The sequence below is a fragment of the Typopeltis vanoorti genome, chromosome 16 (assembly GCF_054136105.1).
Source record: "Typopeltis vanoorti isolate ZY-2024b chromosome 16, IOZ_Tvanoo_1.0, whole genome shotgun sequence".
Lineage (NCBI taxonomy): Eukaryota > Metazoa > Arthropoda > Arachnida > Uropygi > Thelyphonidae > Typopeltis > Typopeltis vanoorti.
Genome location: NC_143564.1, coordinates 102,429,794 through 102,449,681, shown reverse-complemented (window position 1 = coordinate 102,449,681; position 19,888 = coordinate 102,429,794). Strand labels below are relative to the sequence as shown.

At 34.8% G+C, this 19,888-nt stretch overlaps 1 protein-coding gene across 2 annotated transcripts in view; it reads right to left on the bottom strand.

Moving 5' to 3' along the window:
• Nucleotides 1-19,888, bottom strand: part of LOC150098226 (angiogenic factor with G patch and FHA domains 1-like) — a 287,180-nt gene that overhangs the window by 210,595 nt on the left and 56,697 nt on the right. For both annotated transcript variants that reach the window (XM_090406375.1, XM_090406374.1), the window contains exon 5: nucleotides 14,944-15,144. In XM_090406375.1, the coding sequence (XP_090262501.1) occupies nucleotides 14,944-15,144 (201 nt within the window). The remainder of the gene's footprint in view (nucleotides 1-14,943; nucleotides 15,145-19,888) is intronic.

The window sequence follows — 19,888 nt, the reverse complement described above, 5'->3', positions numbered from 1 at the left end:
TCCTTAAATATTAGTTATTATGTCTAACCAGCGTATAAGCCTCTCAACAAGATTTTACTATAAGCAATAACCTTAAAATAATGAACACCTTCTTCAAACATAAAGACATCCACAGATACACCTGGGAAGCAAGACACACACGAAGAAGCATTATTGATTACATAATCAGCAATATCAAAATGTCAGAAATGATAATAGATACAAGAGTATACAGAGGATCTGAAACAGAATCAGATCATTACCTTTTAATTGGAAAAATAAAATGGGAACCAAGATGGCACAAGGAAAATTGAACTTTTGAATCTTTCAAAGTTAGACTTTTGGACGACCGTAGTATTAAAGACTTGTACCAAAAAAGAATAAAGAGCTGGATGACAAGTATAAAACAAAATCAGAACATAGAAGAAGAATGGTCAAACCTAAAAACCATAATGACAAAAGCTGCAAAAGAAAGTGTGGAAAAGAAAAAGAGACCTTAGGAACTGAGATGATGAAATTAAATGCATTATTGAAGAAAAGAAAAAAGCATATAAAAACTGGCTCAACCTAAAAACAATAGAATCAAAAATCGAATACAACAGAAAAAACGCAATAGCAAAAGCAGCATGCAGGAGAATAAACAGAAACAGATGGAACAATTTTGTAACAAAATTAGAGAGAGAGACTGTACACTCAAAACACCTAATGTATATAACCTCAAAGATCTAAGCAATGAAACTAGAGAAAAAACAGATATTAATACCATTAAGATAGAAACATGGCAAAATCACTACCAAGATCTATGGTATGATGAAAACATTCAAAACAGAAAACTACCTTTTGTAAACATCTCTGATAACTTGAAAAACATCACTATAGAAGAATTAACAGAAGCATTAACCCAAAGCAAAACAGGAAAGGCTCCAGGAGAAGACAATATAAACTTGGAACTTATCAAATATGCAGGACTTGAATTCTCACTCAGGTTACTTAACTTTTATAATATGATCTGGAAAGAAGGAAAAGGATCAAAGCAATAGTTATTCCCATCTACAAAAAGCGACACAAATCTGATTGTAACAAATCTGATTTGACGGCTGAACTGGATATGGGGAACTAGATATGGGTTTACAGTGATACTACTGGACCTTGCCAAGGCCTTTGATACCACATGGATGCCACGTGGAACCCTAATCAGTAAACTGGAGCAGATGGGGATGGATATAGGGTTGGTGAGATGGATAGGAGGGTGGTTGAAGGAGAGATACCAGAGAGTGGTTTATTCAGGAGTGGAGTCTAAAAGACGGCTTGTGACTAGTGGTGTGCCGCAGGGCTCTGTTCTTGGACCACTGCTTTTCAATTTGTTCATCAATGATATAGGAAAGGATTTGAGAGGAAGTGTTCACTTGTTTGCTGATGATGCAAAGTTGGGTAGAGCAATTGTGAGTGCACAGGATGTCAAAAGTTTACAGGATGATTTGGATAGTTTGGAGGACTGGGCTAGGAAAAATGGATGTCAATTTAATGTGGCAAAGTGTAAGGTTATGCACTTTGGGGTGAAAAGAATAGCAGCAGTATATCACATTGGTGGAACCGTACTCCAGGAGATTGATGAGGCCAGGGATTTGGGCATGTTGGTGGATAGGGAATTGAAGTTTAGGGGGCACATTGCAAAAGTGGCTAAATCAGCTCATCAACTCACTTGGTTGCTGAAAAATACTTTAACATGCAGAGACAAACAAGTTGTTGTTCCTCTATATCGAGCCTTGATAAGACCCCATCTGGACTACTGTGCCCAGTTATGGGCGCCAGGGTTTCTTCGTGATGGGGAGGAAGTGGAGAGGATCCAGAGACGAGTGACCAAGATGATAGCAGGTCTGTGGAATGAACCTTATGAGAATAGGTTGAAGATTTGTGGGTTGCAGAAATTGGTCGATAGGCAGAGGAAGGGTGATATGATTGAGATATTCAAATTACTGAAGGGTTTCTATAAGATTGATCCAGAAGATATTTTTGAAAATAGGACTGGTGGTGGGAGGACTAGGGGCCATGCATGGAAGCTGGGAAAGAGTGTGGTTGACAAGGGTGTTAGAGCTAGGTTTTTTACTTGGAGAGTGGTGAATGAGTGAAATAAGCATCCAGAGTCTGTTGTGGGTGTTACGACCGTGAATGAGTTCAAAGCAAGGTAGGATAGATACTGTGTGAAGGTTGAATAGTTGTTCTTGATATGATGTTAAGGCCTCCCTCGATGAGTCTGTCGACTCCTTGGAGTTGCCCGGAATAATAATAATAATAATAATAATAATAATAATAATTATCGTGAAATCAGCTTACTTACTACCTGTTATAAAATATATGCAAAAATCTTAGCATATAAACTTAAACGTATAGTAGACCCAAAATTAATAGAAGAGCAAAATGGATTCAGAAAAGGCAGGTCTTGCATAGACTCTGCATTTACGTTAAAATTATTAATTGAAAAACACCGAGAAATGAACATAGAAACACACATAACTTTTATAGATTACACCAAAGCATTTGATAAAATTATCAGAGAAAAACTATGGGAAATTCTAGAAGAATATGAAATACCAAACCAACTCTTTAGAGCCTTATATAATATATATATCAAGATAATAAATTAGCTGTGAAGTAAAATAATTCAACATCAAGCTGGAAACCAATAAATCGAGGAGTACGTCAGGGTTGCCCTCTCTCACCAGTTTTATTTAATATATGCATAGATAAAATCATAAAAGAATGGAAGATAACTAATGAAGGAGGATTCAAGATAAACCGTAACACCAGATTAGCTACTCTTCTTTTTGCTGATGACCAAATAATCCTTGGAAATAATGAAGATGAACTACAAAAATCATTATGCAGTCTAAATAATCTGATAAAAACATATGGTATGGAAATATCAACAGACAAAACAAAAGTCATGGCCTTCAAAGGTGCTAATCCAATAAGAAGCAAAATAGTAATAAACAAAATAATAGAGCAATTAAATACATTCAATATTTAGGTTGCACAATGCCATATGAAAATGAAGCTGATATAGAACCAAAGATATCGAACTTTTTAAAAGTAACAGCATTATAAATAAAATTTTTAAACCCAATTATGTACAAAAACACACACGAATAAGAATCTACAATACAGTTGCTAAACCAACCTTACTTTATGGCAGTGAGATATGGACAATAAAAAAAGCAGATGAAAGAAGAATTGAATCATCCGAAATGAAATTTCTGCACAGAACTGCAGTAGTCACAATAATGGACAAAATGAAATGAAAAGCAGCGAAATCAGAAAAAAACTTGGAATTACAACCTCCCTAAATGAAACAGTGATTTGCTATAGAGAAAAATGGAAAAAACACATACTAAGAATGAATAGAAGCAGAATACCTAAACAAATTCTAAATTATCACCCAAAAGGTACTCAATGGAAGACCCTTAAAAAGATGGAACTGAGTCCGGAACAGGCCACTTGGCCTATAAGCCTGGAAAGGAAGAAGAAGAAGTGATAGCAATTTCATAAACATCCACTGTCCCTGTATGATTTTGGAGAACTGGAAGTTCCACAATATTCCCCAAGTTTCAGCAAATAAAAAAAAATTACTAGTGATTTGATGTAGCCATTTAAGTGAATTCCACCACCTTTTTCACTTTTCATCTCTCATTTCTCTCCATTGGGATAGCACTCTTCGTAAATCAGAAGACAATTCACTTTGAAATGGCTCAGACACCATAATTATATTTTTATTTGTCCATCTTTTCTGGAGTTTTAAATTATTTCTCCACATTATTTATCCTTTTCTGGTGTTTTTAAATATTTTTTCATGTATTTTTAACATTTTTCATTTAAATCTTTTACAGTTTCTGACATATTCTTTTATGGATGTTCAGTATTCTTCTTAAGTCTTTGAAATAATTTACCCATACAGTACTATCTCAGTTAAATTATCAGGTTTATGAAGACAGTCGAAGCATGAAGCTGCAGTTCAATCCTAAATATTTCAAGGTATGTTTTTCAAAATGTATTATCTATTTCATAATAGTTTAAATCTTAGGTCTAGGCCAGCATATTCAAAACTTAGGGGTGCACCTAAACAAAATAAGCATATTATTTTATATTGACAAACTGATCGAATTTAATTCTTTTTAAAACTTTCTTACGCAGTTTTCCTTTTCAGTATGATATTCAATCCTAAATCAAAACCAAATGAGATTTCATGCTACTTTCAAAACTAAATAGGGATTACTTCCTATTTCTAATCCCCTGTATACTCTTGTGTATTGAACCAGTATAAAGATGTTACTGTTAACAATAACACAGTTTATGAGACTTTTCTTTTGTGTCTTCTCTCCATGTTAATTTGGGTACATCTTTATGCTGGAACAGGGTATTAGTGATGAATAGTCCCTGTCTTGAACAGAAATCCAGCAGCTACTTACCACTGTTATTAACTTTCTTCTTTTCTCCACATTTTCCAAGTATATCTATATGTCTGAGATTCATTTCTTACTCTGCTGTTTAGATTGCCAATATATTAATTATGCCTGACCATAGGCATAATTAAGTCTCATTGTCCAATTTCCCATTTTGATGTTTGCTCATATCTCTCTACTTGATACTGGTTGCCATTCAAGCTTATCCCAATGTTTCATGCTGAATCTTATAGCTTCTCCTTCCTTTCCCTGATCATTATTGCCTGAATAAAACACTTATATTTGCTATTATTACAAGCATCCCACCTGTTTTCTTCCTCTTTGTTTTGGTAATGCCCATTATACCAATGTGTTACTTCTCTAATTCTTCTACCTGTTTCACATATTTTCAGTTGATGCTTCTTATCATGATGGGGCTTATCTTTAATTCTTCTGATGTTGAATTGGGGTTTGTTTCCATAGCTAATTTTTCGTTGTTCATCCTAGTTCCCTGATGAAAACAATGGAACCCAGACACTGCCACAGTTCGCATGAAATTCCATCAAGTTGTACTATCATTTTGTTTAATCCAATAGTGAACACAATTTAGCCAGTTAAATCCCAAATTGTCAGCCTATCCTCATTCAGTATCCAACTGGATACACCAACTAATGAAATGCACCATGAGAAAGTGAGAGCTGGATATTATGTAAGAAGCCTGGTCAGTTACCCACATTCCTTTAAAGGTTACATGGAGGTCTACTTCCTAGTTAACTAACTTTAACCCTTACAGACCCCACTTTGATTATAAAAGTACTAAAAATTGACCCTCAGACATACCCCAAATTCTAGTGTCTAAGTCTCAAAAAACCTCAAACAGTGTCCGAACACAGTGCAGAAAAATATATCACAAGTTATTAGTATTAACACCAGATATCCATAAGAAAAGGCTCATCATGGGAGGTACACTCCTGTGCTCACATTTTCTTTATACAGTTTCCAGGGGTGGCCTCTTTCTCTATTTTGCCCCTTCCCAATCTATAAAAAATTTCTGCCATATTAACCTGGTAATAATCCCTTATTTACTTACTGTCCTCTTCCATCGGGGATGGGTTGAATCTTCCCTGTTTCCACAACAACCTCCAGGAGTCTCGGTTTCTTGCGTGTAATCCAGAGTTGACCTTTATTGTTTTTATCCATTTAGTTCTTGGTCTTCCTTTTTTCTTTTATTCTTGCATACAGAGCAAGGTTGGGTAGTCCTATTGATGGCATTCTGTCGACATGTCCGTACCACTGAAGTCGTCTTCTTTTGATCTTTTTGATTATTCTTAGGTCTTGTCTCATTTGTTTTCTTTTCTGTCCATTTTTTTTAAATTTTTCTTTTTTTTTTATTATTATTGTTATTATTGTTCCGGGCAACTCCAAAGAGTCTACAGACTCATCGAGGGAGGCCCTAACATCATGTCAAGAACAACTATTCGACATTGACACAGTATCTATCATACCTAGCCTTGAACTCATTCACGGTCGTAGCACCCACAACAGACTCTGGAAGCTTATTCCACTCATTCACCACTCTCCAAGTAAAAAACCTAGCTCTAACACCCTTGTCAACCATGTTCTTGCCCAGCTTCCATACATGGCCCCTAGTCCTCCCACTACCAGTCCTATTTTCAAAAATATCTTCTGGATCAATCTTATAGAAACCCTTCAGTAATTTGAATATCTCAATCATATCACCCTTCCTCTGCCTATCGACCAATTTCTGCAACCCACAAATCTTCAACCTATTCTCATAAGGTTCATTCCACAGACCTGCTATCATCTTGGTCACTCGTCTCTGGATCCTCTCCACTTCCTCCCCATCACGAAGAAACCCTGGCGCCCATAACTGGGCACAGTAGTCCAGATGGGGTCTTATCAAGGCTCGATACAGAGGAACAACAACTTGTTTGTCTCTGCATGTTAAAGTATTTTTCAGCAACCAAGTGAGTTGATGAGCTGATTTAGCCACTTTTGCAATGTGCCCCCTAAACTTCAATTCCCTATCCACCAACATGCCCAAATCCCTGGCCTCATCAATCTCCTGGAGTACGGTTCCACCAATGTGATATACTGCTGCTATTCTTTTCACCCCAAAGTGCATAACCTTACACTTTGCCACATTAAATTGACATCCATTTTTCCTAGCCCAGTCCTCCAAACTATCCAAATCATCCTGTAAACTTTTGACATCCTGTGCACTCACAATTGCTCTACCCAACTTTGCATCATCAGCAAACAAGTGAACACTTCCTCTCAAATCCTTTCCTATATCATTGATGAACAAATTGAAAAGCAGTGGTCCAAGAACAGAGCCCTGTGGCACTCCACTAGTCACAAGCTGTCTTTTAGATTCCACTCATGAATAAACCACTCTCTGGTATCTCTCCTTCAACCACCCTCCTATCCATCTCACCAACCCTATATCCATCCCCATCTGCTCCAGTTTACTGATTAAGGTTCCATGTGGTATCCTGTCAAAGGCCTTGGCAAGGTCCAGTCGTATCACTGTAAACCCATTACCCCTATCCAGTTCAGCCGTCACTGTGTTATAATACGTGAGCAAGTTACTGAGGCATGATCTACCCTTCACAAAACCATGTTGTCCCCCATACAATATCCCATTTTCATCTATCCAATCCTGTATTCTTTTCTTGACTAATTTCTCTAAGACCTTGACAATGATTCCTGATATGCTAATCGGTCGGTAATTTACAACAGCAGTCTTGGAACCACCTTTATGCAGTGGAACTATTTTCCTCTCTTTCCACCCCCTCAGAACTAACCCAGACTTGATACTCAAATTAAACAAAATGGTCAAGGGTACTGACAATTCTTTAGCTACTTCTCGTACGACACGAGCTGGTATACCATCCAATCCCACGGATGTATTGACATTGAGGTTATGCAATAGGCTACTCACCTCCACTTCATTCACCACAATTCCCGTATAATCTACTGGTTTATTCGTTTCTGCAATGTCACCACCTGGTTGATATATACTTGCAAAGTGCTCACTAAGTAACTCAACTATATCAACTAATTCAGTTACCTCCCTACCATCGGCATTCTTTAAAATCATTCTGCCATGTACATTTTTCCTTTTACTTGCTACATATCTTAAAAACTGTTTAGGATTCTCTTTAGCCTGCATGGCCAATGTTCTTTCGTAATCCTTTTTTGCTTTTCTTACCACACTCGTTACCCTTCTGGCCTGCGCTTTATACTGGAGCGATACTTACTAGTAACGTATTTTATCAAATTATAAATTATAAACACCAAAAACACACAAATAGACACACTAAGATATGCAAGGCAAACAAAACTATGCAATATTAATGTAAATTTATCAACGATAACTGAAAATAACGCTTATCTTATCAGGAGCTTTCACGAACACTATACACTACGAATCCCTCTAGTGGCGACTTCCCGACATAGATTATGTTATAAAACACTTTAGCACACTAACTACACTAATAAAACTACAATATACTAAATATAATATAATATACTAAAATTACACAATTAAATCTAACAAAATATTTAATAAATCAACAAAAATCACAAATCTTTCAGGAGCTCTCCGACAGTACGTCTCTTCACCAGCTAGCCTCGACACCAACTCCTTTTCTGAGACATTTCATCTCGAAAGCCTCCAGTTTTCATATCTCTGTCTTCTTGAGTGTCCAAGTTTCTGAAGCATATAGCACAGTGGGTATTATAATTGCATTATATAATTTTATTTTAAGAGGTTTGGAGATTTTATTATTTTTCCAGATTTTACCTAGCTTATTAAATGATGACCATGCAGTCGATATTCTATGTTTAACAGTGGTTCATGGTATCCAGGTGTTCTGTTCTTACTGTTCCTAAATAGTTGAATTGTTTTACCTGTTCAATTGTTGATCCATTCAAGGAGAGGTTTAGTTTTTTTCCCAATTTTCAAGATTTTTTTTTGTCTGTATCTATGGTCATGCTATATTCTTTAGCCGTATTTTTGGTTATTAGGTTCACCATTTTTTCTTTTGTGTCTGCTATCATTACAATGTTATGTGTATATTTTATGCTATTAATGTTATAATCATTTAGGTTGACCCCTTTTTCTCCTTCCAAGGCTTGGTTAACTGTATCCTCTAGGTAGATGTTAAAAAGGTATGGGAAGATGGGACATCCTTGGGCTACTCCTTTACTGATGTTTATTTTATCTGTTGTTATACTATTGAATTTAATTATTGCTTCTGTGAGACTATAATATTTTTCTAAGAAGTTTAGGATATTTTCATCGATTTGTTTCTGTTTTAATATTCTTAATAAGGTTACTCTGTTTATTGAGTTGAATGCCTGTTTAAAATCTATACAACAGTAATAGATATTTTTGTTATGTTCCCAGTATAATTCTGCTAGTCTTTGTATTATGAAGATCTGATCCAATGTGGAGCGATTCTTTCTGAAGCCTGCCTTGTTCTTCACTAAGAATGACCTCATATGTGCTCTTTATTCTGTTCTGTTCTGTAAGACCCTTGTAAATATTTTGTAAGCATGGCTGAGTAATGTGATTGGTCTGTAGTTTTTACAATTTTTCTTATCACCTTTCTTGTAAATTGGTATGATAATTCCTGTTCTCCAATCTTCTGGTATTTCTCCTGATTTAATAATTTTGTTGAAAAGTGTGGTAAGGAATTTTAAAGTTGTTTGCTTTCCTTCTTTCCAGAGTTCTGATGGAATTTGGTCTATCCCTGGTGCTTTGTCAGATTTCATTTGCTTTAGAACATTCTCCACTTCTGATGGAAGGATCATTAAGGTGTCATGTCTTGAGTTAGTGTGGGGTTTTGTTATTAGGTCATTATTGCTTTCATTCTTAAAGGTTTCTTGGTAGTGTTCCATCCATATTGCCTTTATCGCATTTGGGTTTCCTGTTTCCTCGCCCTGATGGTTGATCATTGTTAGCGGTAGTGGTGAAAAGTTTTTTGTAATTTCTTTAATTGTGTTATATAATTTTTTTGAGTTATGGTATTTATATTCCTCATTGCATTTTTCTGCTTTTTTTGTTTAGCCAGTTTTCTTTAGCCTGTCTGCAGAGTTTGTCAATTTCATTTTTGATTTGTCTGTATTTCTTCTTGTTTTCTTCTGAGGTATGTCTGTTTATTTTTGTTTTTAGTTTTCTTTTTTCTTCACATTTTTCTAATATTTCAGATGTTATCCATTTATTATTGGATCTCTTATAAATTCCTAAAGTTTCACTTGCAGAGTTAATTAATATTTCTTTTCCTGTTTTCCAAAGGTTTTCGGTTTCATTTCTTTAAGTCCTATTTATTTCTTCAATTTTCCTAATGTAGTCTAATCTTATTTGATTATTTTTTAACTTTTCCATGTGGAGTTTATCAATTCTACGTATTTCTTTTATAGTTCACTTTGAATTTTATCCAATTGTTGCGGAGAGGAGTTCATGGTCTGTATCCAGATCTAGGCTCTTGAGAGTTCTTACGTTTTTGATTGAGATTTCCTATTTACTTCTAATTAGAATATAATCTATACAATTTCGTATTTCTCTATCTTGTGAGGTCCATGTGTATTTAAAACTAGGTCTATGGTAAAACATTGTGTTTGAGATGACAAGGTTTGCAGAAATTGAGCATAGTTTCTCCCCTTTCATTTTTGGTTCCAATTCCAAATTTCCCCATTACATCTTTTAGCTCTTCTCTGAAAGTTCTAATCTTAGCGTTGAAATCTCCAATTATGAGTAAGATATCTCTGGAGTTTGTATTATCTATTTCTTTTTGGAGATCATTGTAGAATACTTTGATGTCTTCATTATGACTTGCGTCTGTGTGTAAATCTGGATAACCTTTATGTGTAGTCCTTTGTTCTTTCGCTTTTAGCCTAATTCCTATTATTCTGGATGAGATATTCTGGTTAATATCTGTTACACTTGCAGTAATATTTTGTTTTATTAGGATTTCACTCCTTCTCTATGTACATTGTCTCTTCTTCCTGAATAGAATAATTTGCCCTCTAGTATGTTTAACAGATTGCCCTCTGGTATGTTTAAGCATCCTTCTCCTGTCCAGTGAGTTTCTGAGATTCCTATGATATCCCACTTCATCCTTTTTCAGATTCTCTTGTAGAATTTGGAGTTTTCCTGCTTTGTACAGAGATCTGATATTTACAGTAGCTATATACTTATCACATTTTGCTGACCACAAAGATTTCTCACCAACACTATGTGAGGCTCATGTCGACTACGCCGTACGGGGTAGTGCGAGATGCATTCCTGATAATCGTGTAATCCATGGAAGTTTTTGGCATTTTAGTGTGGCCGGCTTGCCTTTCCTCTGCCATGCTCTTTGGTCCACGGTCCCTTATTCTTTCGGAGCAACCCGTTGGGGCTTCCCTCATCCCCCCCCAAGGGATGTGCCTGGTAGGAGTCTGGTCTCCTCCAACAATCCCTTACCAACTTAGATGTCTCAATCATATCCCCTCTCTCCTGCTGAGATTCACAAGGCTATGTAAAGTGCATTCTTAATATGTCTTCATATCCCACATTGTAAACACCAGTTATTCAGTCTTCTCTGGACTCTTTCATATATATTAGTATCACAAAAACCAGGTGATCAAATCTGTGCACAAAATAATCCATGAGGCCTGATCTCTTTCTGAATGTTAAGATCCTCTGCATCATTGCCACAACCTCATGTGATGACTTCACAATTTCTACAATGTGATCCCTAATTTCAGGTCCTTGTTCATCACCAACAACCAGATCTCTTGTCTTCTCAATCTTCTTCAAAATTTCTCCACCAAGCATATACATTGCATTCCATTGTTTACCAAATTACAGAACCTTGCACTTTTTAAGTATTGAACTGATAGTTCCACTCACTTCCTCACTAATGTAATCTATCCAAGTTCTCCTATAAGGCCAAAATTTGCTTGATTTCTCATGGTTCTCCTCAATTTTGCATCATCTACAAATAGTTATACCATATTTACTCAAATATAACTCAAACTTTTTTATCCCCAAAATTAAAGTTAAAAAATCATGGTGTGAGATATATTCATAAAAAACGAAACTGACGTCTATGATTAAATCCTCAGTATTCATTATAATTTATAATTGCTCACATTATTTATAAAATTAATGCATTTTAATTTTAATTATCAATGTTGCTTATGCAATTGGCTGCTCACCTTCATCACTCAATATATTTAAATCTTTTAGCGAAAATGCTTCTGTAATTAAATTTATTATTTCTGGCAAAATCATGTCCCAAGCTCTCAAAATCCAGTTGCAGAACAGTTCTAATGATGGTCTCTTAATCCACCCCCCATGCAATCCAAGATCGAGTAGAAGTCAATGCTCTCACTCCCACATTTCCTCTACTGGTTACTTCCACCTCGATGCATATGATTAGTGTAGTATTAACAAAAGATTATTCAATCTTTTGTTAATTGCACTACTCAATGACAAAGGCAAGCCGATGATTGTTGAGTTGAAATGCTGATTCTCTTCAACCGAATTTCAAAATATTTGAAACTGCTATACCATTCACTATCTATTTCTTAATTTTAAACTTTTTTTGTGTACCAACTATATGTGAAACTTTTTAATTTATTTCTTTCATAAAGTAAAATCAGGGGTTTGGTTCCCCACAGAATTTTTCAGATTCCCCATGGACAGATAGAAATGGAAAGAGTTCATTCGTCCTCACCATCATCCACATAGATGATGGAAAAGAGAAGAAGAAATCAGGGGTGCGAGATATATGCGAGGGCAAGTTATATTCGAGTAAATACAGACTATCTCTAATTAAACCAATCCCAATATCATTAACATGCAAGTTAAACAACAATGGTTCCAAAACATACCTCTGAAGTACACTGCTAATGATTTTCCTCTTTCAGGATACTGCATCCCCAGGCACACATCCAATTCACTTATCTAGCATCCAATCCCATCTTCAATTTAGTTATCAATTTTGTATGGCAATCTATCAAGCCTTTGAAAAATCTAAATATACCACTGTATATGCATCTTCCTTGTACATTTCATTTGCCACCTTGTAATAGTACATAAATAAATTGGTAAAACATTATCAACCCACTTCTGCATACTAATTCTCAACAACCTCTAGAACACCTTAACCAGAACTCCAGATGCACAAACTGGCATATAGTTTGTAGCCTTAATCTTGTTAGTGTCTTTATGATGTGAAATAATTTTACCTTTTTTCTGCTCCTTTAGAAATTGTACTATGAAAGAAAATATGTAAAATCTGCTATTCGTCAGGTGACACATTGAATGAAGACTTCCAGGCATCAACTGGACCATGAATCTGCATAAAAACATTCAGAACTGAGGATCACAACATGGGTTTCCATGGTAGAAACACAATATTCAAACTCCACATCAACAAAAATTGCATTACAACATGTAACGCAATTTTCAATGATGCAAAGAGCATGTACAGTGGGACATGGAAAACTGTATTATGGAACAACAAATCATGCTAACCCCTCTACTGAGCAGATGGACAGGTGTGGGTGTGGCAAATGCCCAGTGAACATCTCTTACCAGAGTGCATAATCCTAACTATGAAATTCAGAGGTGATGGTGTGATGGCATGGTCCTGATTTTCCTGGGTTGGCCTCAGATCTCTGTTTGTGGTGCAACAAATACTGAATTCCAAGAGGTATCTGAACATTCTGGACAATGCAATGCTTCCTACTTTGTGGCATTTCTACTGAATGACCATTGTCTCTTTCAGCAAGACAATGCACCATGTCATAAGGTGGCTGCTGCTGCTGTAACTGAGAGGTTCATGGACATGAATGTCACCACACTTGACTGGCATCCACAGAGTTCTGATGTCAACCCTACTGAACATCTGTGGGATGAACTGGAGTAGGTCAAGGGACATCTGCCCCACAACAGTCCAAGACTTCATTACATGCAAAGAGGAAGAATGGTCCAAAAGTTCCACTAATTGCTATCATACACTTGTGAAAAGTGTGCCCATAGGATTACTGCAGTCACAGTGAAAGGAGGTCCTACATCTTATTAAGGTGGACACTATGGCTATTTGTTCCTCACACTATTGTGTCCGTTGACTTCCTTCCAAGCAGTGTATATACACAAGTGATTAAACCAAAAATAATAATTAACTCTCACAGATTTTTTTTCAATTTAAATTGCACAATAACAAAGATAGCTGTGCATTAAGCTCAACTAAATTAAACAAATTCATATTGAGAAAAACAAAAACCAAAAATGACATCTTACTGATCCATTACTGCATTTCAAGGAAGAACTTAATACAATAATCAATACTGTTAATTCTCTCCAAGAACTACATAGAGAACTAGGCAAATTTATAATATATTGATCTCTGTACTGAAATTTTTACATAACATTAGGTGGCAGATGAATTTCACTGCCTTGTGTTAGACCATCACACTGCTTACTGAATGCCTGAAGTGGATTGACTAACTGTCTGTTTAGTTTTTAGAGCAGGGTTTCTGGATTACATAAAAAAATTAATAAATACACACACACACAATTAAAAAAAAATTTTTTTGCCCATCCACAATACTAACATTCTATAGGTTTACTGCCTTTTCATTGGTAGGAATTACATAAAAATAAAAATACACATAATGGAGGCACATATATTAAAATAGTTTCTTCACTTCCAATCACTTATGACATGAATTATTGACTGTTACTTTGCTTTTGTCAATTAGAAGAAAAAAATTTTGTAAGTACTTAAAAGTAGATAATATATCAACTGCTTTTAACAGACTTTAGACACTCTTAATAAAACTTCCAGTTTAGGCCATAATTAATTTTATGGAAATTGTCAATCCATATTACTCTTAACTTTGAATTTTCCACCATTTCTCTCTCCTCCTCTTCGCTTGCTCTATGCTGTCTGCTATCAGCTGTTATTTTCTAGCATTACCTCACTGCAGGTTAACACATCTGTGTGATATAACTTAGAATGGGTTGGTAACATATAAATTCTGAACTCCTATGTTTGGCAATAACTCTATCAACATCTGCTATTCTGTAGAGGTAAATAACTTCTTATAACTTACTTCACTAAAATATTATTATTTGCACTTTCGTATTTTCTTACACCTTGCATCTAAAATCCTCCACACATTAAAACAATTATTTCTGGTTTTTGTAATTGCTGTACTGCAATGTCAAATGTGTGCTAAATAATTTATATCCATTCTTGGCTACTTTCAGATTAACAATATTTCACAATACAATATACATCAAAATAAAATATATTTATCAATAATTAATTAAAGCAATGTGTATTTTACTTCAATAAATGTTTAAGAATTACACAGATATCAGAACTAAAATAGTCTGATAATAATGCAGTATTTTTAATATGATAATAGTTTTGTTCACTATTATAATATGATAATAGTGAACAAAACTTTAATTGCTGCTATATTAAAATTTACTAACCTTTCTTTTTCTATTTCGAGTTTGATCATGCTCATGCTGATTCCCAGATAATCCTGTTTTATGATCAGCTCCACATCTCAAGACAGGGTTTAGTTTCTTATATTCTACAGGCTGTACTTGGCAGTAAAATTGATAAGTTTGACTTTCATTATTATAAGAATAATAGGTACCGGAATGAGGTTCATAAAATAGAGACCTTTCCTTAAAATAAAAGCAAAAGCATTTAAATGGAAAAATATAATTAACATAAAAATGATAATTAATAGAATCTCATATCAAACTTTGGGATATAAGTTAAAAAATCTTGATAATTCAATATTAAATGTAACCATATGAACAGGATAAAAGATTTAAATGTACAGCATTAAAATAATAAAAGTTTTTTTTTTTTTCCCCTGCACAATGCAAAACAAAGTATCTGGTAAATTCCTTGAGAGTTTACCAGATATTGACATTCGTTGTGGATAATTACAGAGACAAATAATCATGTTAGCACTTACTTTAATTAGAATTAAATAACACTTGTTTCAACCTTTACATAAGTCATCATCAAGAATACACACTAAGACACAAGCTACTTCAGGATATGCTACAGTTAGCTATAGCATAACTGCTTTGATAACAGCAAGGAATAAATATAGTAATAATTAAATATATACATATTTAGTTCTAGGGATATATACATATATATATATATATCCCTACAACTTCATCCGCCTACAATCAGTTCAACCTACAGTTAGGCTTAGATACATTGATGATGTTTTCATTATCAGTCGCCAAACATTAAACACATTCCTTAGCCACCTGAACAAACAACACGAGCACACACTACTCAAATTGAAAATCAGAACTTGCTCCCTTTCCTGGATACACGAGTCACACGTCTTCCTTCAGGCTGTCATCCTTCAAATGGAAGGAGAGATAGCCTATTTACCACAAACCTACACATACCAGCCAATATATATACATACCAACTCATATCATCAGCTTCACAAAAATTTGGAGTCATTAACACCCTCAAAAACAGAGCTATAATAATTTGTTCTAATGAACAAGCTCTTAAACAAGAATTAAAAATTATTAGCAATGCATTTATAAATAATGGCCATAGCAAAAATACTATTAATAAAGTTCATAAAAATTCATCAAAATATAATATAGATTACAGTAAAACCATAGTAGCCATCCCATACATTAAAAGGTTATAAGAAAAAATTAATAGACTTCTACACCATTATAATTTTAATGCCACTTTCAAATCTCCTTTAAAATTAAAAAACATATTCAACTTCTCTAAGGATTCTCTCCCTCAACTGGCACATCCTGAAGTTTATTACATCTATTGCATCTGTAACTAACCTTAAATTGCAGAAACTGGATGTACAACAATCCCTATCCATAAAAAAAGAGCACAAATGACACATTAAATTTAACAATTTTGGTGAAGCAGGCCTCTCATCATACAAAAACCTGGTATGAACAGAAATTTAAAGAAGCCTATGAAATTTTGATTAACCACCCTAATCTTAACAATAATGGTGCCATAAAAAATCTCAAGAATTTGGATGGCACACATTCAGCCCACTTAGTTTCCAGCAAACCCTGACTTTACGACTCTAAACAATTTTTCAGCTTTTATTGGCCACTATGCAAACCAGTTGGTTGTAATTTATATGTATACTTACATAAGTTATTTTTATTTATTATTTATTAATTTTTTTCCATTTTGTAAACATGTTGCTCTCCAGCTTAATATAATTTTGTAACCTAATAGATAACAATAATAATAATAGGATGCTAGCTTTGATGTAGTAATTTTTTTTTTACCAGAGATCAGGCCAATAGTGGTAATAGTTGGTCAGTAACTTTAGCATGCCATGTAGATTGTAGTACAGCTTGTTTCTTTGTATATATGTGTATACTCCAGATGATGACCTTGATGTGAAGGTCGAAACACTGAGTGTTTATTTCGGTTTACATTAAACTAAAGTTTTACTCGAACACGGTAGTTGTTTCCATAATTTTCATGATCATTCTTATGATTTTCAAAGTTCCTGCCTAAACTTTATACACGAACATAACATAAAACTATGAGAGAAGGCTCTGCAATTATGACTGTGGATGGGTATGATTCTTGTAAATACAGCTTAATGCTGAACAGACAACAGTGAGGCACCTATATATTTGCTTATTACTGCATGTTTATAGTTCAACTTCAGTTATTTACAAAAAGCTTTCTGCTTTTGCAAAAAGTAGAAAGAAGACATAAGAATAGTGCCAAGACAAAAGTTTTGAATTATAGACCAATAACAATATAAATTATAAATCTCCTGTCCTTTGCACTTGACAGGTAGTTGCCATGCAGCAATGTGTCAATATGAAAGACAGATCTGTTGTTTATAGATAAAGCCTACTGTATATGGAGGAGTCAAGTCCCAGAAAATGAAGGAAAGAAGTAATGTGCCACAGGGTTCTATTGCTGTGGCACTAATGTTAATAATACTGCACATGGTCTGAAATGGGGTATTTAGCTTCTACTTACTGAATGCCAAAGTGGAAAGACTTATAAGAAATGATGCAGATGATAAGTACCTTCAGGAAAATTTATAAGTAACTGTGACAGATGAGTGAATTAACTGTTTCAATATGACAACATGCAAGGCTTTGAGTAATTTGGTAAGACCGTCTACACAAGAGGATGGGAAAAAAATTTTGAACTAGGGGGCAACAGTCAACAGAAGACTAAATTCAGGGCCACATTACAAGAGTAATAAAAAACAGTGAATTGTGGCTATAATATGGACACTGACAAATATAGAGGAAAGGGAGTAGCTCAACTGCATAAGGCTTTGATCAGACTATACCTTAAATCACTAGGCACAAATTTTGTCACTTGTTTTCTACAAGTATAAGGAAACTCCAGAAAGGTTCTAGAGATGGGAACAACTAAGAAACAAACTCCTGCAAATCAGGAGTTTGGTTACTTACATGGAGATGCTGGGAATGTAATTAGCTGGGCTTGGTGATCAGACAGAGGAAAAGTGATATAATGAAGTTATATTCATCTATGTTTCAGAGTATTAAACAACACCAAAACAAATAATAAACAAGATACTTAATGACTGGCTAATATTTTGCTGGATTTTTAAACTAGCATTTGATGATATATTGTGGTCGAAGAATCAAGGATACAAAGTGGTTGGTCGGTGAACTTACTGCCAGTGTAAAATTGGTGATTTTTGTCTGCTTTATTGTGTTTTTCCCTTGGAAAATTAGTGTTTCATAGTATATTAGTGTAGATTTTAGCGGTTCTAGTGTTTTTTAAAACATTTTTATTAAGATATTTCAATAATAAGTAAGTTTAAAATGCACCAAAAACACATGAGAAATGTAATGCTAAGAAGAGCAGCGCAGTTGAGAACAAGAAGGCTAGCCCGGGTAGCCAGGTTATTGGAGATATGGAGGAAGTTATTGACAATGAATTAACCTTCAAAATAGCAAAATTAAGCAGCAAAATAAGAAACAACAAAGCAAAGACACGGGTAAGTCAGGAAGTAACAGAAATCAGGTAAGTGACATTGTTTATAAAAAGCGGGATGTTATTTGGTATGGTGACTATAATAAAACATGCTATTGATGAGCGAGTTATAACTTTGAGTTTTCCCAGAGCAAAAATTAAGAATATAAAGGAAGCAAATTCAAAAACAGAAAAGAAAAGTAAACGAGATCATAATTGTAGCAGGTGCTAACGACATAACTAGCAATTAATTTAGTATGAGAAAGGACAGGAAAGGGTTGTTGGAAGAGGTGAGAGTGAAGAGTGAGAAAGAGAAAATAGTCAGAATATTGCCTCAATATGATAAAAATGAATTAAGAAGAAGGGCTATGATGGCAAACGATTGATGCCTAGGCTGTAGAAGGAATGGATGCAAGTTTCTGAATGTGTGGAGTGAGTTTGAGGGAAGATCGTATTTGTATAAGCCTACACCTGAATGCATTTTGTATCAGGAGTCTTGAAAAACTAATAACTGGTATGAGATCTAATACAGAGAGCTAGAGAAACATAATTACAAAGAGAAGAATGGTGACAATGTGTGTGTAAGAGCGACGTTATATAATTGTGTTAATGATGGGAATGGGCTTTATCATGAAAATGTTGATGAGGAGAGAACAATTTACACTTTGTATCCATCTGGTTCTGACCCATCAAATGTGTGCAAAGATGTATATATGTATAAGGCACTAGAAAAGGACAGAGATCTGCAAGTTTTCCAACTGCAGACAAGAGTATACAAAAGAACATGAAGGTACATTATTATGTCTATACACAAATGCTAGGAGTATCAGAAACAAAGGATTAAAGTTTATTGTCTTAGTCAATATGTTGGGACCTCAGATTGTAGGCATTAGTGAGACCTGGCCATCAGAATCAGACATACTAACTGTCTGGTATTGAGTGTAAAGGGTATAGTATTTTTAGGAAGGATAGAGAGGATAGGAGGGAGTGTGCTGCTAATGATATCAGATGACTTGAATCCAGTTAGAGTTGAGACCTATGATTGTACTTCTACTACTATTAACAGTATTTCATGTGATAGTGAGTTTAAAGCCATTTGGTGTGAGGTGGAATCTAACAAGATCAATTACATAGTAGGGTGTTGTTACAGACCAGGTAGATCAGTTGCCAGCAATGAAGAAATGCATCACCAAATAGAAAAGATGAGCGTGAAAAGAGTAATCATAATGAGAGACTTTAATTATCCAAATATTGATTAGGTGGTAGCAGAATCTCATGAGATGAAAATTAATTTATTGAGCTGTTGCATGACAACTTCCTCAAGCAGTATGTGACAAGGAATTCAAGGTCAACGAGGGTTAGATTTGATTATAGTGTCAGAGGGTGTTTCAGTTAAAGGCATAACTATTTTGCCTCCAGTTGGTA